At 37.1% G+C, this 21,365-nt stretch overlaps 1 protein-coding gene across 8 annotated transcripts in view; it reads right to left on the reverse strand.

The window, feature by feature from the left end:
* Positions 1 to 21,365, reverse strand: part of HPS5 (HPS5 biogenesis of lysosomal organelles complex 2 subunit 2) — a 40,858-nt gene that overhangs the window by 15,638 nt on the left and 3,855 nt on the right. For 7 of the 8 annotated variants that reach the window (XR_014028088.1, XM_081340294.1, XM_081340296.1 and 4 more), the window contains exons 3-13: positions 20,035 to 20,145; positions 19,366 to 19,430; positions 18,259 to 18,451; positions 17,382 to 17,515; positions 12,930 to 13,145; positions 11,544 to 11,615; positions 10,626 to 10,714; positions 8,333 to 8,511; positions 6,896 to 7,054; positions 6,213 to 6,372; positions 4,256 to 4,379 (exon numbers count right to left, since the gene is read on the reverse strand). Coding sequence is in view for 7 of the 8 variants with exons in the window: in XM_081340294.1 (XP_081196420.1) it covers positions 4,256 to 4,379; positions 6,213 to 6,372; positions 6,896 to 7,054; positions 8,333 to 8,511; positions 10,626 to 10,714; positions 11,544 to 11,615; positions 12,930 to 13,145; positions 17,382 to 17,515; positions 18,259 to 18,451; positions 19,366 to 19,430; positions 20,035 to 20,145 (1,502 nt within the window). In the remaining variant the exon portion in view is untranslated. Of the gene's footprint in view, positions 1 to 4,255; positions 4,380 to 6,212; positions 6,373 to 6,895; positions 7,055 to 8,332; positions 8,512 to 10,625; positions 10,715 to 11,543; positions 11,616 to 12,929; positions 13,146 to 17,381; positions 17,516 to 18,258; positions 18,452 to 19,365; positions 19,431 to 20,034; positions 20,146 to 21,365 lie in introns of those variants that run through there. The other variant, XM_081340298.1, reaches the window with a different exon arrangement.

Raw genomic sequence — 21,365 nt, forward strand, 5'->3', positions numbered from 1 at the left:
TGCTTAAAATCTAATCTATTAAATCTAATTACAATTTGATTCTAATATCATATTTTACCATTTTTGGGGTCTGAGCCAAACTTAAATGGAATATTGCAAGCAATTAAGTGAACTTCTCTACCACTCATATAGTTTTGTTAAATATGTATATTTTCTAAAATATACAAAAATTGCAAGTATGTATAGATGTTCACTGCATTGACCTACAAAGAAAATATACATTACCAACAGTATTAAAATAGTGGTGATTAATATTTCGGTGTTTTCAGAACTATTCTTAGGATTTAAATCAACATACATAGTTGGAGGGGAGAGGTTAGAAAGAATGAATACTGGACCTAACAGGATTATTCCAAAGTCTGATCTCAACCTGCATGCTCAATTAGACATATAGAAGAACATAAAAACTTCACTGATTGGATTTGCTGAACGTAAAACATCCTGCAAGGATTACTTGAAAGGAGAGGGGAAAAAACTGCTGTTCATCTTTGGAAAAAGTCACCAGCAGTTTCTTGCATATATACCAGAGACAGATCTAAATAATTGTTGGTGATTATCTTTTCAAAGAAAAAGAAGCTGGGACGGTGCATTTATTGTAGCTTTCAGAAATAAAAGAACTAACCATAACTGCTTGAGCTCACAAACATATACTATATGCATATCAAAAAATAATTCTGTAATATTAGGCACACGCAGGTAATTAGATATCACTTTTATTACTAAAAAAGGTGGGGGTTTTCTTTCAAATAACACCATAAATAATAAAACACAGCAAAACCTGAAAGTAATTTGTTACTATCCTCAAAACAGTATAACACTATTTGGAGCAAAAAAAAGTAATAAAACTTTACTTTCATTTTAACTGTAACATTCATTTCCTATGTGGTTTTAGCTGTTTAGTCTAACTGAATAGATCTAAAAGATCATGCGTGAACAAAAAGGAACTTCCATTAGGAAATATCACCAAATTCTTCTAGTTCCTCCCTTGCTGTTCTGACGTCCATACTATACTGGGGTCCCTCTGACCTTCAAGGTCAACCTCTGGGAGGCTTTGGTGCCTGGAGAAGATCTCATTACCTCTTTCAATGTCTTGAAAGTTTGTGGGGCATTACTCCATGAAACTAAATGAACGGAAGATCAGAACAGATAAAAGGAAGTATTGTTCTATACTATCAGTAGCTACCAGTTCAGCGAGCTTTAAGTCTTAATGTCTGGGAGATAATTCTATTAAATATTCTATTAAATAGTCATGACAACAATGCTTCATACCAAGTAATAAAGTACTACAACATAGATAACCTGCTTGTGGATGCAGTATTCCAAGTGTGGCCTTACCAAGGCATTGTAAAGTGGTATTAGTACTTCACGTGATCTTGATTCTATCCCTCTGCTAATGCAGCCTAGCACTGTGTTGGCTTTTTTGGCAGCTGCAGCACACTGCTGGCTCATATTGAAGTGGTTGTCCACTAGGACTCCGAGATCCCTCTCACAGCTGCTGCTACTATTGAGCAAGGTACCACCTATACTATACCTGTGCATTTGATTTTTCTTGCCCAAATGTAGAACTTTACTTTTTTCACCATTGAATTTCATTTTGTTAGATAGCGCCCAATATTTAAGTCTCTCAAGATCCTTCTGTATCTTAAGCCTGTCTTCTGGAGGGTTGGCTATTCCTGCCAGCTTGATTCTTACTTGAGAATAAGACAAGGAAAGAACTGAGATTGCCCCCAAGTGCTCCTCGCAAGAAGACTACAAGGCAGCAGTCTCCAGCTGATTTAGAGCTCTGGGAGATGAGGAAATAGCCAACTTTGCTCAAACTACATTTGCCACCTCTATGGACACTGAGTTTGCATACTTCCTTTTCTAATCACTTCTGGAAATCGCTTCTTAATTGCTTTGAACCAACATATTTTACAGCACTAGGTGAATTTTCTTCAATCCTTCGTGAAAGAAGTTTTAAATACAAGTTTAAGAACTTTAAAAAATCTTTTTTTCAGAATAAACAGCAAAAGGTTATTAGAACATTGATTTTGGAAAGTTATAAAAAGGCTAAAGATCCAAGTGGATTTAAAATAAGATTTTGAAATTAATTATAAGAATCCTTATCGTGGAAAATGTCTTTGTTCTGAATTCTTTTTTTTTAAAGAAAGATAGAGTGGGATCTTGAAGGCTGAATATTAGATGGAGCCAGAAGGAACTAAAAGTTACAATTAAAGGAGAATACTTAAATTTGACTTATTAATACAGAATGGAGCAAAGTATTTTAACATTGGACATACAGAAGGATAACTATGACCCAGAACTTAATTTTAAGAGTGCCTGCCATTATAGACAGACAGTGTTTAAAAGCTGCTATGGAAGAGGAACAAATTTTGCTGGATAAGACTTGAGATTAATTGAAAGTAGATTTAAAAAGTGACAGGCTACAAGCATGATATGATAAAAGATACTACACTAGATATATAAATGAAACCGGTTGATGTCTTAATAATTAAAAGGGATATACAAATAACAAACCAAAAAAAGTAACCTAGATAACTTTCCTATACTGGATTTACAAAAGAGACTTGTTAAATTATGAGAAGGGACAAAGAAAAAATGAAAAATCAAATTCTAGGACATTATTTGAAGGGATTAAGATCAAAATTGTTAAAAGTGCAAGGAAGAAATATAGAGTCAGTTGTAAAGTATAATCAAATAAAGTAGACATATTATCTCCGGTAACCCTGAATGGACTTTTCCTGATCAGGACTGAACAATGAGGCTTTAAGGATTTGTTTATAGATAAGACATGACATATGGGAAGAAGAGATCATTTGTTGTATTTTAAGAGAAGGTGATAAATTACTAAAATTGTTTATACTTGTGATAAAGGGTGAAGCCATTTCTTTATACATTTCTTTTCTTTACTATATTATTTTTCCTTTTTTGTTTTCTGTACTTTACAAGTTTTTTTATTCTTTTAGTATTAGTTTTCATTTTTTTAAATTGTAATGTTTAGTAAAATTACTATAAAAAAAGGAAAGACGAGCAGTACAGAATAAAGAGTAAGTGGAAAAGTCAGCATATCTTAAGAGCCTCATCAATAAAAAAGAAAACTATCATTCCCTAAATAAGTATGGGGTTCTTACCTCCAAAACAATTTCTATATTTAAAAAATGTTCTTGTTAAATAACTTTGTTCGTAAAATTAGCCATCCAAGTAAATGAAACAGACTACTTTCCATGCCAAAAATATCATGCCAGAGAAAAAACAGAGAAAGGGGACATTACTTGCAGCTTTGTTATCACATATCTGTGGTAGTCACAGACTAGATCTCACTTCAGAGTTTGCACAGTTAGTGTTTTCAATCCTCTTTCTTATTACTTTACAAATTCACAAAATGCCAGATGGGCTCTTGGTATGCATAAAGTATCTTTTTCAAGGGATGTGCTCTTCATCAGGAGTGGCAGATCTTCCTGAGTCAGTCTAGTGACTCTAGTCGCAAGGCTCCCTGCAGCCTCCTTGTGGCAGAAGATCTTGTTCCTCAAGGCAATTTGCTTGCCTGGTGACAGAGGAAGTTTGCTTTGCTCACACCATATGGTTTACACAAACTTCTCTAACTCGTGCAACTTTTTCACAATCTAGTGAAGGAGTGTCTTAATCACATTATTTGAATTAATGCTGCCCACAGACCACTGGCAGCTTGTTCTAAAAAGCCAGAGGTGCTTGGGGTTAGGACAGTCCTTTCTTCGAAGGCCTTTGATCACGATGTTGGTGACTGTGGAAAGTTTATACTGAGCAAGCACATGGTATGAGTGGGGAACTCCCCTTATCGCCAGCTAACCAAGTTGTCCCAAAGAAGACCAGCTAAACTATATGGAGTTTCAGGACAGAGCCGATCCATTGAGATTTGTCACAACCAAGCTGGGGGGGGGGAGAGAAACTGATATAAAGTACAGGCACCTTCTTGTGAAGGAAGTGATCAACTGTTGATTCTAAACCAATCATTTCCCAAAGGCCCAAGATATTTTAAGTACGCTCAGAGATATATGAAAACTCACAAGCAAAATACTTTCTGGAGAGGTCCATCGGTCATTCCACCATCCTGACATTTTTTAAAAGAAATCTTTAAGTCTTTGTTAGCTAGCTTTGAGCAAATTGAAAGTTACCGGTAGTTGGGGAAAAAAAGATATGGATTAATATGGTATGTTTAAATTAAACTAAACAAAAAAAATGATGTAATGGATTAAAAAAAAATCACACACAATTTTACCTGTCCTTAACAGCTTGAAGGGAGACGAGAGGAGATGGGGAACGGAATGGCAATGGAATACTGAATGGAAGAAAAGTCTCATTCCGAACATTGTCCACCACCAGAGAAGAATGAGATATGCTGTCTAATGAACAGAATTAAAATGTAAGGTCATAACATAAAACCATAACGTTTAGGAATTTTGTCAAGTGATTTGTCTATAATGTTTAGGAATGGCCACATGACATTCCCCCATTAGCTTTTTCAGATTGAAATAGATTTTTAAATATTCTCCATCCACAACTGCCACCTTTTAAAATTACAATGGAAACAGGTCACTCATTTTGAATCTCCAAAGAGTACGATTAGAATATGACAAACGATAATGGGGGGAAAATCAACAGGATTTTCTACTAGAATTCATTCATTTATAGATGTCTCACAATGAAAAATGTCAGGAATGTAATTTTTTCATATTGTAATTTATGCCATCTGCATATCAATTATTAAAATACTTTTTATATTCTAAAAGAAAGGGTTTCAAGTGAAACAAAAAAAGAAAAGACTTCCTTTACCCTTTTATAAGGGAGCAGGTCTAAATGAATTTGTATGTATAATTTTACATAGAAACATGCAAAACTTAAAAGTTATCAATGAATTTTCACATTAATTATAATATATTATAGTTTACAAGGTGATAGCACATACCTGGCCTTATCTTGGTTTGAAAGTTAATCAGAGTCAAATCTAATTATTATTTGGATGGGAAAGCTACAGAATTCCTACAGACTCTTGACTTATTATATAAACAGCTACATATTATCAATGTTACCACACAGTGCTCACAAAACACAGTATACAAAATAAATATAGTGTTATTCAAATCGCAACTTAAGATTGCCATATGGCAAATAACTCAAACATACTGTATACAGAACAGTACAACACTCAGACCAACAAATTTTTATTAAAAAAGTTTTGTGAACTGCCATTCACTATATAAAATACATCTGCTGAAGTGAGGTGATCTCATGAAAGCTTATGTTTTTTAATAAAGTTTGTTAAACTAACAAGATGCTACTAGACTCCTTTTTTTGGCCATGGTAGAGTAACACAATTCTCTTCCTACAATGTATACAACTCTACAGTGCATTAATCTGGTTCAGAGAAGAACATTATATTCCGGAGTTCTTCAGAATCAACGAGTTCTTTACCAATCTTATGGATTTTGCATAGACCTACTAGGGAGCAATGTGGACTAGCCTCCTCATGATACACCCCCACCCCATGGCTAAATAGTCTACACATTCTGGTTGCTGGATCTCACAAAGATTTCCCAGCGAGAAGCAGCAGCATAAATATAAAAACAAAGACTCTTTTAAGATGCATTAATGCTGTATTCTGTTACACCATGTGAAATAAATAATAGACGTGTTTATGAAAGCAATATATTAAGAAGAAAGGGAAAGTGCTCCAATTGAAGATTCTCCAACATATTAAAGATTATAATGTCCAATTTTTAAATCATCTTTTAATAAACCAAAATAGCCAGATTTACGCACACTGTGATTCACAAGCCACAATGGCTAGACTCACATAACACACTAAGCCAGAATGAAAGAAAGCATATTCTGCTTTGAAACAATGAGCAAAGCTGATCACTGAATTAGCTAGTCAGCTAACTTCTGACAGCTTATTAAAATTCAGAAATAATTACAGCTAAGTAAGAAAAGGGAACAAAACATATGGCTGAACACTTATGAAAATAGCACAGAATGTTGTCATTTTTATTATTTAGTCTTAATATGAAATTAGTATTCAAAATCAGAGCAATCCTATCTTGATGTCAATTCAATGTCATTTATATAAAGACCAAATAATGCCAAATTATTGGAATTAGAGCAATCTTGTTCTCCAAGTATTCAAAGCATGTCCAACTGCATTGTTTATAAAAGTACCCAACAAACATTTAAATTACCATGTTCAAGCTGTTCTTCTTCTTGTTGCATGTGAAATTCTTTCAACCTTTCATCTTCTGATAAGGTTTGGCTATGTAAGGAACAAGAATCTTCTTCAGACTGACTGTTTCTTCTACTAATAACACGATAAATTCCAGAATCTAATACGCTGAAACTCTCCTGTTAAAAAAACCACAATATAAGCTATGTATTGCCACTTATAAAGCAGCACCTAGAAATAAATGTACATTAAAATATTTACTTTATGATAAATCAAACCCAAGTTGCTTTAAAGACCTATAGATTTTAACAAGAAAAATTACATTTTTAACTTTCCAAGCAGATGAAAGGTAGATTGGCTAGCATTCATTTCTACAGCCCAAGAGTATAGCACTATCCCAAACACAAATAATACATCACAAGTAAATATAGCAAGTGCATTGTTAGTGCTATTATGGCAAAGATTATTTGCAGAAGGAAAAACAAGAGTTCCTAGATAATTTTTATTATAGGCAAAATACATATTGAATTTCTCTGAACCATGTTATGCTCTAATTTTATCAAATCAAGAGACTCTTGGAATAAAACATACAAGCCAAATGTTGGTTTCAATTTTTTAAAAATGTAATACATACTATATTTGACAACTTTCTAACATATCCAATGTAACATATAATGAAAAAATGTATAGGAATTTATTTACATGTGAAGAAATACTGCTTCTTCTGCTGCTGCATGCAGAATCTAAAGGCTCAAGTTTTGAGATCAGCTCTTCCAGTTGAGTAATGAGGTCAGTTTCTGTTGAAAGTTCCAACTGTGACTTCAGATGTTCCAGCTTATCTGCAGGAAGAAGCTTTCTTGCCTAACAATGCACAAAATGAATGTCTAAGGAAAAAAACCTCAAGGCTTTATAAAATTACAGCAGTGTTTTAAATTTATTTGGAAAAATATATTACATTCATTGATTATAAAGAATAATCTATAAATTGGAATGATTTTTTTATAATTTATATTTTATAAGTCATTGTTAAGAAATTACTAGTTATGATTTAATTATTTAATATTTAATTATTTAATACATTATAGTTTAATAATTCCAATTTATATACCAGGAGTCAGTTTGGTCTATTGTTTAAGGCAGGACTAGGATTCATAATCTCCTGCAAGAGAGAGAAACCAAGAAATTGTCCAGCACAAATTATAGCCTTGTTAGTAAAATTATAGTTAACATACAGGAAACAAAAGGATTAAAATAATATGTACCTGATGCTGAAGAAATTAAAGAAACAATAAAATTGCATTTCTAAAAATTGATATTAGAAAGATTGAGTAACAAACTGAGCAAAAACAAACCATCTTAAATCATCCGAATTTACAAAGTTGAAATTCTAAGTATTAAAAAATAATCCACTATGTACTTAGGAAATACAAAATTCTATAGCACCTGCTCCCATCCCATATAGTTCAAAAGGATCTTGAAAGCCCTGGCGTAGGGTTGGGGAACCTTGGCTCTTTTATGACTTGTGTACTTCAACTCCCAGAATTCCTGAGCCAGAATTCTGGGAGTTGAAGTCCACAAGTCATAAAAGAGCCAAGGTTCCCCACCCCTGCCCTAGAAAGCCTGAAGGAAAACAAGTCTGTAAACCTTAAAGGTAAAAGGCAAAGGTTTCCCCTGTCCAGTCGTGTCTGACTCAAGGGTGGTGGTGCTCATGTATGTTTCTTAGTTGAGGGAGCCAGTGTTGCCTAAAGACATTTCCTTGCTGGTCCTGTGGCCAGCATGACTATATGCCAAGGTGCACGGAATGCTGTTACCTTCCCACCAAAGTGGTACCTATTTATCTTCTTGCATTCGCATGCTTTTGAACTGCTAGGTGGGCAGGAGCTGGGGCAAGTAACGACAGCTCACCCGATCGCGCGCCACTCGGGTCTTGAACCTGGGCTGGCAGCTTTCCAGCTGACAAGCTCAGTGTCTTTAACCGCCGAGCCACTGTGCCAGCTGCACACCTTAAGAGGAGTTAACTTTAAAAAACATAGCAGCAGATGTATATTGTAAAAAAAAAAAGAAGACATCAGAATTGTTTTAAATAAAATGAATGTATTAAACATTGAATAAAAAACATTAAACAAAAACAGCTATTACCCGACACAAAACAATAGAATTCTGGAAAAGACAGCACATTTTGGCTGCAAGAGTCCAAAAGCTCCTTCTAAGCAATCGTTCCACACATTTTTCAACTGTCAGAAGGGAGAGATGAGAGACTTTTCCGTTGGTATGTAAGCAGAAGAGTTCATTTTTATATATTGCAATATCATAGATGTCTGGAAAGAAAAATATTACAACTTTCATCAAAACTTTACTTCAAAACCAGCTTCAAATACTTCACGTGTGTCATAATCAAGAATATATTTGCTCTTCTCTTAAAAATGTTGTTTACAGGCATGTGAAGGACAAGATGATAGCATATCTGTCCTGCATCATAAACAGCCAATTTTCTACTGCGTAGCTAGGATGTCTAGACTATCAGAGTTATTCAACACAGAATTTGAGCTTTTTTCTTTCCTTATAGGACCTCTGTGGAAAATAACTGGAAGTAGTGAGGAAATTTAAAAATAAATATATATATGCTTTTAGTATTATCATGTAATCATATTTTATAATAATCGTTTTATAATCAATTGCCTGAGTAGATGCTTTGAGTATATGGGGAAAAATACAAGCCTCAAGTGGAGGGAGGGGGAGAACAGGAGTTACTATGGGGCCCAAATGTGAGTCACCATCTAGGAATTGTTTTTAAGTACCTTCTGGTGCCTGGTACCCCTGGCAGGTGTAGAAGATGGGAGACATCTCTCCTCTAGAATTGATAAGCATGTACATAAACAGGATAGTAGGGGAGGGATCTTATTAGTATAATCAGTGCTTTTTTTGTAAAAGAAAAAGGTGCCGGAACTCACACGTCATACAACCTGCCTTGCCTACTCTACAAGGTTCCATCCAAAAAAGGTGCCGGAACTCCGTTCTGAGCGTTCTATGAGAAAAAAAGCCCTGAGTATAATGTAAGCAAACAGGGGGTGGAGATAATGTATTCTGTTTAGGTGCTTCTGATAGATTGTAACCTCCAAAGCCTAAGCCAATGGGGCCATGGGGGAGGGAATGGGGCGTCACGATAGGATGTATAATAATATGTGATTTTGGAATTTGGGGTGTGGTTCAGTGCTTGGCTACACCGTTTGCCTTCCTGAATCCACCAGCTTTGCAAACCGTTACTTTTTAGACTTTGTTGTGAAGTCTAATAAACTTCTTTTCCACTTGTAACTCAGAATGGATTTCAATTTGTGACTATTTTTGTGTCTAACACCGCCTTTATATAATTCAATAATTAATTATAATTTAAGGAACCAAATAAAAGAGAAAGCAAAAGGAGATTGATAAATCTCCAATTTAAGCAAATAAATGAAAGAGAAAGCAAAAGGAGAGGGAAGATCACCAGCAATAAGTCAATCGCTCTTACACTGCGCAAATAAGAACTGAAAATCACTCTGTCCTGAGTGTACGCAATATATGTCTGCACACATTTGTTAAGATGTAAGTTTACAAGACAGAGGTACAGTAGTCCTCCTTTAGCGATAACCAAGATTGGCAACTCAATCATTAAGCAAAGCAGCCGCTAAGTGAAAAACCATGCCAGTGTGACTGTCTTATGATTTTACTTCAGCTCTCCTTTAGTTGACAGCAACAGAAGGATACAAACCCAAACAGCAAGGTGGGCCCAAACGATGGAGAAGGTTCCTACAATTTGAGTCATGAGAGAACCAGGTAAAAGGACAAAATCCCACCCTAGGGAATATTCACCCGGGACAGGGATAATTAGCAAGAAAAGAATTTATGTTTGTATTTACATTCATTGGAGAGGAAGGGATTAAAGAGAGTAAGCAGGCACAAATCACAAATAGAAAGGAATGTGGTAGCAAGCCTGTTTATCTAGTAGCTCAGTGTAGCTGTTTAGGAGCCAAACAAAAAGGTGTGAAACTGATTAGGGTCTCGTCAATTTTGGAAAACAACTAGGAAACAGTCAGAATTCTAATCAATTAAGGTGTTTTGGGGTTAGCAAATTTTAGGGACTCCTGTTCACAAGAGAAAAGCAGTTCAGTAAGATACAGTATATTTAGGCAATCTGGGGGAGGTAGAAAAAAAATGGGTCAGGCACAGGGACAATGCATACTGACTGACTTAATGGCAAGCACATGACTGAGAGAGATACTGCAAAGGTCACAAAAGTTGCTTTTCCCTGTCATAACAGCAAACAAGAGTTCTACTAAACTGTGATTTGTCATACAATAAATGCTTAAAACTTTTGTAGGAGGATATTTGGACACACTGAAACTTCATTGGCATTGTTTCAAGTGCGCATAAAAGCAATTTTCTCCACATTTACCTTTTACTTCACTCCAGAGGAGAACTTGGGCATTCTGAGGAATGAAAATATAAATGCCTCTTTCTGTCCATGTCATTATACAGTGCTCACTGTAAGGAAACACAATGCTTGTGAAGAAAATGTGTGTGGTCAAAATGTTTTGTATTTGTTTTTCACCGATACTATTTTTAATTTCTGACTTTTCAAAATCCGAACATCGCCACCTCACGATGAGAAGCATTCATTGCCTTAGAAACAGGTGGAGGGAAAGAGACTCTTTCCTCTCAAACAGACCAAGGTTGGCTTATCCAAAAGACTAAGTTTGGTTCTCATCTGTTTCCACATAAATGATGTGGAAACATAGATGATAAAAGTGTAATGTGAAAAGCCATTGCAGCAGAGAAACAGAGCACTGCACTCATCATACTTGGTAGGGCAAGAAATGTTTTTAGAGCAAATAAAGGAGCAAAAGTTTCTGTGAGTCATAAACAATGCAATTCTAAATCTTTATTATGTGGCACTTAAACAATAAATCCATTAAATCCCGATTCTGATAAGAAAACAGTATGACTTTTAAACAATTACTATCTCTGTTCATACAACTTGCAAGTCCATAATGTGATTTTATTTGGATTTTGGCTGTGTACAAGGATTTATTTATTGTGTTTTGTAAAGATGGTATTAAAAAAATCCAATAAATAAACCATGATTTAAATAGCTTGCAAGTTTGCAAACCCAGCCAATTGCCTTTATTCAATAAACACTGCAGGCAAACTATGTGTTAACGCAATTTGTGAAGTGTCGCTATCTCTTAATATCACAGTGTTGTTTTGAGGATAATACAGAACATATTTGGAGATAAATACATAAAAAAGATAAATCAAATAAAAATTTAAGAATTTTCAATTTATAAAAATAGAGATGTTGCTTTACGTTTACCTTAAATAAAGCAGCCTGGGGAATGCCAAGGACTGAGGAGAGCATGCAGAAATGTTATACTCTGGATCTTCCCTTTAAAAAAATAAGATTTACGTATATTAGAATTTAGTTCTTCTAATTGCATCTGTTTTATTTCATGCTTCAGGATTATTTTGTTAAATCACAACAAGCTGAAGATTTGGTACTGTTTATAATTTTGAATAACTTTATTTTAAATTATTTTCTTGAACCTATTCATTTACTTTCTTTACTCCAAACTTTACCTTATTTTTTTAGAATGTTTCCAAACACCTAAACATTTTTTTTCTAATTTAAAGCATTGGTCTATAACAATAGAAAGAATATTATGTACAAATGTTACCCATATAAGTATCACAAGTGACACTTTATAAACAGTTTCAGACAAATATCTGAAAGGTTGGCACATCGACCCAACATAAATCTATTTCTTGCAATGTTTCTACAACTGGATATTGTCAGGATTTTCTATATAATCATTTGTATAAAAAGATGTATCGCTAAAACTAGCTCAGACTGTGTATCTTTGCCGCCTGTCCATATCAATTTTTTTAAATGATTCTGTGAATAGATACCACAAAGAAGGAAGAGGAATACAACAGTATTTTGTCAAACACATTTTATTAAAAAGTGTAAGCTCCTGAAAGCTACCCCTCACTTCACCAGAGAATTGCTCAATTCTCACAAAAGCTTCTGCCTTTTAATGAAATGCATTAGTCTGAAAAGACACTTGTTGTGGATCTCTTCCTATGTGGATCAACAGAGCAATTTCAGAAACAATTCAAATTGGCATCACTTTAAAGGCACCTTTTCATAATCATCCTGATCTCATATACCGTATTTTTTCATGTATAAGACACTATTTTTTCCTGCAAACACCCTGTGCAAAAATCAGTTGCATCATGTACAAGTGCAGCGTCTTATACACGGAAAAATAATGGTAACCTCCGCAGCCCAGGGCATGCCTGTGTGGGTTGCCATGCCACTTGGTGCAGGTGTTAAGCCCCTGAGTGCTTGCCACTAACGGGAGGGGGGAGAGGGCAAGATCGTCCGCTGGCCGAATGTCCGGATTTGCCAGCCCAGCTGTTTGGCACTCCGCCGAACAGCTGATCAGCGTGGAAAAACTTGCATGCCAGAGCGTCTTATACAAGGGTGCGTCTTATAGACGGAAAAATACGGTATATGTTACTGGAATGACTAAAGTCAAAGTCACAGACAGAATTTGCACTGATAAATGAGGTTTCAGCTTCTTACTTTAACGTACATATTGGAATGCTGATGAAATCTTTTCCAAGTATTAACCAAGCCTGGCACATACCCCACTAGTTTTCAAACTTACACATCCCATAGTTGCATTAGAAACAATACCTGATAGTAATAACAGGGAGAGGTGGTGATGACAATAACTGTTTGAACTGATGTGTACTCAGCACTTCCCCTTCAAAGTTCACCTCCCATATCCGTGAACCAGGCCGTGCACAATATATCAATGACTGTTGATTTGCCCCACTCTTTCCAACAGGAAAAAAACAAGCTCCATATTCACCATCTCTTTCCTTATTTCCAATCTTCCAAAACTTTTCCCTATTTAACCAAAAACAATGAGAATTTAGAGGAAAATTTACTGAACACTATTTAAAAACTCCAAAGATTTAAAGTTATTCATATCTCCATATTTTAAGGTGTGTGTGTGTGTGTGTGTGTGTGTGTATAGTAGATATTATTTTTTATCTTATAAAATACAAGAAATTACACCCAACAACAGAAAAATGGAAGTCTTTTATGTTAACAGGGTTTTCCCGTCTCCTTCCCTGACCTTCATTTTTCTGTAGTATCAAAAGCCACTCCTGAAAAATTGAAGAAGTTGCAGGAACAATATCAAAACTTGTCTGTGTTATCTTGGCTTGACTTCTGGGGAATGTGAAGGATGAGGAGCCAGAACTTTTCGAGTCTTAAATTTTATTATATTTAACCTCTTTTGGAGCATAATCTCTAAAGCAAATTATTTATGAAACTTTATCTTGGATTGAGCAGAGGACAGAGTAAAAGAAATAGAAAGCCTTGTAAATTATCTGAAAGCCTTGGAAATAAAGTTAGTAGAGGTACTGCACCAGCATACTTCAGGGTTATAAAATGTGCAGGCTTTAACACTCTGAAGATTACAACTGAACATAAAGATATCACAAGGTTGTAAAATTTGCTATTTAAACTAGACAGTATTCTGGGAATGTTATAAAGAGCAAATTTCCAATTTCAACTCTGCTTTTAAAGTAAAATAGACAATCTTCAACTTACAACCACAATTGAGCCCAAACGTTGTTTCTAAGCATGACAGTGGTTTTGTCCCATCTTACAACCTTTCTTGCCACAGTTGTTAAGTGAATTACTGCTTTGCTTGTCAGAAGGTCGCAAAAGTCCAGGACATGCTAACTGTCATAAATACATTGTAGTTGCCAATTGTCTGAATTTTGATCACATGACCATGGAGATACAGTCACTTTTCTCAGTGCTATGGTAACTTTGAATGGCCACTAAATAAATAGTTGTAAGTTGAGGACTGCCTGTAGCTCCCTCTTTGTAGAGTTTTGCAAGCACTGATTGAAAGCTGCTTACAAGCTAATCTGATGAAGGAAAGATTCTAGTATAAAAACAATGATCCTTGTTAAAGATGGCTATAAAGAAAGTCACTGATTTTTTTACCTATCTATCTATCTAATCTATCTATCTAATTTTGAAACCGCCTATCTCCCTCAGAGAGACCCAGGATGGTGAACAATAAAATATGAAAACATGCAAACAGTATATAAAATCAAATTTTAAAAAGAGGCAGGGATGATTAAAAACCAATGTTAAAAATTAGTTAAAAAGTGAAGGGAGTGCTTTCAGAGTGCTAATCAGCCCCACAGCTCCCTCTGTGCTCCTCAAGCAAAGCCGCAGAACCTATGTTTTCACACCTTTCTGGAAGGCAAGGACAGTGGGAGGGTCTACCTCATCTCTGGAGACAGAAATATTCTAAAGGGTGGGGGCAATGGCAGAGAAGGCCCTCTTCCGGGATGCCACCAATTGTAATTCTTTAGCTGACGAGGTCCACAACGTACTGTACTTCCCCTACCTGACCGGGTGGAACAGGATGATATAATAGAATAAAGACAGCTCCATGAATAGCTTGGCCCCATGCCACATAGGGTTTTAACGATCATAACCAACACCTTGAACTGGAGCCAGAAGCAAACTCTTATACACGTTATATGTGCCATATTTTGGGTGCCCAGGATTGCCTGCCTACACATATTCTATACCAGCTGAAGTTTCTGAATACTTTTCAAGAGCAGTGAGATGGCTCAGATGAGTTGGCTCCAGGGACTTCGGAGGGGGGGCACGGAGCAGCTCCAAGAAGTTCCTTGGAGTGGAGCTCCAGGAGTGGAGAGGCCAAGATCGGTGGAAAGGTCACCGGAAGGGTGACAGAGTGAACAGCCGGCTGACAAGAGGAAAAGGAGAGGCACAGCTGCAGATAGAGAGAGCAGGGGTCCCACAGGAAAAGCAGAGGGGAGGTGGTGCTCGGCTGCAGCTGGCCAGCAGGAATGAAGAGGAATTGCCTCCTCTACCTGATCCGCAAATGCACAGGGATGAGAGAAGGCAGGCACAATGGAAGTCAGCGAGGTCACTCGCAATGTGGCAGCCTCACCCGTCCTGACGACCTACACCGGTCATTTGCAATTCAGTCCAGAACGTGGAGCAAAGCATCACTGGGAACAACTTATCAATTCCTTGCCATGTGATTCTTTGACTCTGCTACTGGATTTGGACTTTGGACTTGCTTCTTAGACTTTGAAGTTGGATTTTGACTTGTGCTTGGACCATGGATTTATCTTTGGACTCTGAACCTGATGAGGGAACTTTATGGACTTGCTCTGTGTTCCCAGATGGGAGAATTGGACTCATTAGCTTTTGCACTAGTTCCTGTGTGGAGGTGAATCCAGGGAAATACTATTTAGAGTTGATGAAGCCCCAACAAAGACTTCAACCCTTGGAGGAGGGGGTGGAGCAGGACCAGACAGGTAGCTCCATGTGGAGCATCTCACAATAGCCTAAATGGGAGATCATCATGGCATGAATGATGGAGCAGAGCGCCTTCCTATCCAGAAAAGGGGCATAACAAGCACCTAATATGAAGTTAAACAAAGGCCCTCCAAGTCATGGCTCCAGGAGGTATCCCAAATTACCACCAGGTCTGTCTGGAGTAATGGAACACCATCCACGACCAAAGATAAAATTCCCAGATGCAGAGCAGTCCACCCACAGCCACAATCAAAGTTTGGATGGGGAGGAACTATTTCTTCCCAGGTGTGATTCAAGGTATTGGCACTACCTATAAATCCCTACCTGGCAGAGGCCTTACATGGCACAGGGCCTAGTCACCCAAGGGACCATCTGTCTCCCATAGTATCATGCTCAACCAGTTCAATCTTGACACTTCAAACTCCATCGATTAAGCAATGCCGCCCATTTGGACGTCAGAAGAATCGCCCTCTGGAATGGGGCTCCCCCCCAAAAATACAAACAACTCCTACAGTGCTAGCATTTTGAAGGGCCTTAAACACCTGGTTCATAGCCCAGATAAATGACATCCCTTTCTTCCTTTCTGTTCTCTTCTGAGTTTATTTTACTGTTGTTTATTGTTCTTTCTTGTGCTGTTTTATTTTAGTACTATTGTTTTTAAATTTTCCAGGAATTGTAAACTGGCCAGAGTTGCTAGGGCGTTGGGTGGCATATAAAATTAATTATTATTCACATGATCTGCCACTGGTGCTTTTCTCCGGAATGGAACCAAAGTCTCTCGACAGGGCAGCAGAGAGATGAGGTTTGGCCAGGGGAGATGAGCTGGGAGACTGGAGAAAGAGTAAGATAAGGCAGCCAAGGAGAAGAAGCGCTGGATCTGGCCACCCAAACTGAGAATCTGAGCAAGGAGCAGGAAAGCAGGCAGGCAAGCAAAATCTCTCAATGGAGGGACAAAAAGGCAGAGAGAGAGAGCGGGAATAACTGAAGAAAGATGCCTGCTCAGCAAGAGGAAAAGTAAAAGCAGATCTGTCATGTGTTCTAGTTAGGGAAAATTGCTGCCAACTAAGCAGCCACAAACTGTTACAGCTCTGTTCTGCCAATTTAAAGTATTTAATTTGTGCTTTATAGGTTATTATGATATTCCTTATTTTTAATTCAGTTACTATCACCTCAATGTACGCAACACATTTTCATATCGTAGCTTTCAGGCTAATTAACTAGTCCTTGTACAGAACTCATGACAATCTGAGTTTGAGATCCTTGATCTAACACAGGGGTGTCAAACTCAATTTCATTGAGGGCCGCATCAGCATTGCAGTTGCCCTCAGGGGGCTGGGTGGGTGTGGCCTGGGTGGGCATGGCCTACTGGGTGGGCGTGGCTAAAGTGTGTATGGCCTACTGGGTGGGCGTGGCCAGCTCTACATCGTTCGCATCAAGGGTGCCTATGGAGGCCTGGGCAGGAGTGGGACAGATCTGAGGGTCTCTGGCAGAAGGAGGGTCTCTGGGCCAGGGCCAAGGCAGTGGGGGCCGTTCCCTCACTGTTTCCAGGATGGCTTCGCGGTCCGCATGAAACCACTTCGCGGGCCAGAGCCGGCCCCCGGGCCTTGTGTTTGACATGTCTGATCTAACACATATAAATTTAGATGTGTGACAAAAATATATAACCTCATTTCTAAGTGAAAGATACTATTCTCAAAGGTGCCTTACAGATTATCTGCATGACATTAAATTTGCACAGACAGTAATTAATATTTTAATTACCTCTCCGTGTCACATACGTAAGAGCGTGTAAGAGAAGAGATAAGCAATCTGCCATCCAGATAATCAAGCTGAACCACCCGAGAATCAACCGTGGTTATAATATGAATGGGAAACATCACAAATGCAGTAGCAGCCTATAGAAAAAAAATGAAAATGTGCTCATATTTTACGTGCCTGATTAATCCATTCATCGAGAAGACAAGTTTCAAAATTAAATTAAATTGTTCAAGAAAACAAAAGCAAAAAGAAAACTTACATATAATTAAAATTTTTAAGGTACATTTCATGTTACACTTGAAACGTCTAGAACTGCACATATTAATATCTAAGGATCAGTGAAAACATTCTTCTAAATATTAATATGAACTGGGGGAAAAAGAGCATGCAGTGCCAGGATAGTTTCTTCTTTGAACTGAAATCTGCATCATACTTTAGACATTATTTTCTTACACAATTCACAATACAAAAGGATCCTCCACAAGGATGCCACAATAATCCAAAATGTATTTTGTGTTGTTGTTGTTTTTTAAATCCAAACTGACAAATTTGGGTCCATTGAGTTTGGACCAAAAAGTCTACCAAAAATCAGAATTTCCCATTATATCACAACTCACAAACTAACCTCCTGTGCTCCACCACGGAAGCAACCTATTTCACCCTGGCAATTATCATTAGACCTCAACCTCTTCCTGGGTTTGAAACTGAGAAGAATAAAGGGGAAATCCTTCAAGCATATTAACCCATTAACCTCCCAAAGTTGCAGCTTGTGCTTTCTTTAAAGATGTTGGTACCTTGGAGATCAGAAATCCTGACTGTTAAGACTGGCTAATGTTTGTAGGCTTAGCTCTTATGTTCAATATCCAGTAAGAAAATATACCTTTCCTTGTTTGGAGGAATTAATCTTGATCACAGACACTTTCCCCACATGATCACCAACAAAAACACGGAGTGCATTAGAATCCCAACAAAGAGCTGTTACTTTTCTGCCTTTGTGCTCAGAAGAGACATAAATCCTCTCTGGCTTCCCACGACGTTCTTGATTCAATTCCCATACAACAACAAGGCCTTGACTGTAAAAATAAAGTTCGGTATTTCTAAGCCACCATTCATTCATTACATTGCATTCATTATAATATCAAATTAATTAGATATTAAAAGATACAACTGAGGTCAAACGTTAATTGTAAAATGAAGTCATTTCAAATTCTTCCACTGAAGATTAGCCCTTACATTAAAAAAAAAGGAAGCTGTATGCCTCTTCTCTTAGCAGTTCTCCTCCAATGGATCCCACTACACAAACAGAATGTTATTTGCAGATGGAATACCCTGGAGCCAATATATTTAATAAAATTCAAAAGATACTCGCGGACATTATACCATGAAAACGGGGCAGTGTGAACATGCTGACTTATTTCTAAGCAGCATTTACCTCTTGCTTGTTCTGAAGGACAAATAATATTAGCCTTGTTCTGACAAACTATGGTTTGACACCTGAATTTAAGTATTTCATCCTTCTCTTTCCCCTTATTTGTACAAAAGAGAACATAATATTCCACTTATGATATTTTGCAAGTCAGAACTAATCCCACCATCCAATGTTTCTGGATACCAAGACAAGCTGATAAGTGTACATATTTATTCTTCATCCCATGCACACAAACGAGTGGTAGGACAGTGGAGCATCTGAAGTTCTAAATATACGGTGCTATTAACTGAAAAGGCTAACTAAATGTATGAGCAGCCTGGAAAAAAGACAGGACATCTCTAATTCTAACATTCATTTCACTTTCATTTTTCTCAACAAGTATTTTTATTTATTTATTTTATTTTATTTATTTCCATTTATATCCCGCCCTTCTCCAAAGACTCAGGGCGGCTTACAAGCTTATATGAACATCTTGCCTGCATCACTGAAATAAATCTTCCCTTGCCAAAATGTCATGGTGCACAGTACATAAAAATCATTTAGTTAACATGTCCTTACCTGGTAGCTACAGCAACATAATCCTCATCCTGTAAACAAAAGGCAACACAGGAAATGGCACCTTCCTACAAGGAGATAAAAATGATCAGACTTATCCTAGGTAGCATATTGTTTCCACAATGTCTGACCCCCTACACCACATACTTTTTTTAAAAAAAACTATCCACTCCAATCATAACAGCTATTACCTATTTGTACCCTAAGGTCTAAAATGGATATTTTTCAACCTCTTAACCCTCAAAAAACTCAGACATGAGCTTTACACAGCTTTATCAATGAACAAAGTAATCCATTCTCCCAAATGGACTTTTTTTTTGCTGGAAATTGCACAAATAGTGGTCACATGACTGTGGTAAACTGCAACCAAATATGCAGTATCATAAATGTGAGCCAGTTACCAAGCACATGAAATGTGATCGGGGTGTGTGTGTGTGTGTGTGTGCAACAGTTAAACTTTGAGGATGAATCACAGGTAATTCGAAGGGGAGGTGTCATCATGATTGGAACAGTTGTTAAGCAACAAGTCATTAAGCAACGACTACCCGTATTAGGCCTCTAAAATTAATTTTGTTTTCTTTCATTGTTGTTTTTCTGAATCATCCTTCCCAGCTCCTGCCCACTGCAATTCATTCTTACACGAAGGTTGTTGCAAGGTTAATTCAGTCTTACCTTATGAGTGAGGAAAAGCCTCTGTTTCCAACAATCTTTCTGGATGAGATTTAGGCCTCCACCTGAGCTGCCTAGTGCTAACCATTTTCGAGAAACTCCTATACATGTACACTTAAGGGGGGGAAAAAGGGGAAAGTTGTTATTAAAACACCTCACTCTGTTTCTGATTCATATAATCATATTTTCACTTCCAAGAAACAGGCAGGGGAGATCTGTTTAGCATAAAACATCGTCCATAAACGAGTGGTTCCTTGAGGCTTTTTGTGTGGTTCCCACTCCCCTTCACACATCTTTTTTTTTGATAAGTTTACATTTAAAAACACTGTAATAAGACTGGCTAAAGTAGAAGAGCTAGGGTATGGAGATAACCAATATGAAAAATGGAGAGAGTTTGAAGACAAAAAATATCTCCCTATGGGCAGAGAGCCACATTACTTTGAGACATTTCCTTCCCTTTGCATCTCACCAGGTGTATCCTGATACATACCACAATGACTATATGCTGCCCTTAATCAAGAGGGTATATGTATTCTTCAAAGAAATAGTCCAGTTCACAAACACCACCATACTATGTTTTGATGTTAAAGAATAACTTTTAGCAAAGAACTTTGTATTGTGCATGCCTCTTTACTACCTGCAAAATTCAGATACTTCTGCTTTCTTTTTAAATTAATAAGACAGTGTTTGTGATTGTAAATCTACTGCAGACAAAAGATCTAACATGAAATAAGCTATTGTGTCTGCCAAACTTTAAATAGGTTTGTTGAACATGCATGGTTAAAACAAACAAGGATCAGAGACAATTGTCTGAAATGGTCTTAAAGTATAGGTAGACCTTGACTTACAACCATTTGTTTAGTAATCATTTAAAGTTACAATGGAACTCTAAAAGGGTGACATGATCATTTTACATATGACCATTGCAGCATCCCCAAGGTCATGTGATCAAAATTCAGGTGCTTCGCAACTGGCATGCATTCATGATGGTTGCACTGTCCCAGGATCGTTTGATCACCATTTGTAACCTTCCCAGCCAGCTTACAACAAGCAAAATCAATGAGGGAAGTCAGAGTCACTTAATGAGGGCATGATTCACTTAACAACTGCAGTGATTCACTTAACAACTGTGGCAAAACCAGTCATAAAATGAGGCAAAATTCACTTAACAACTGCCATGCTTAGCAATGGAAATTTTGGGTTCAATTGTGGTCGTAAGTCAAGGAATACTTGTATACCTGTGGTTTAGAATAACTACATACAAGAGGCTTACACATGGGGCACCCAACAGTCTATTTTGGTCATACGTTGAGGACTATCTGTAACCATCTGTT

This window comes from Vipera berus (genome assembly GCF_964194415.1).
Source record: "Vipera berus genome assembly, chromosome: 1".
Lineage (NCBI taxonomy): Eukaryota > Metazoa > Chordata > Lepidosauria > Squamata > Viperidae > Vipera > Vipera berus.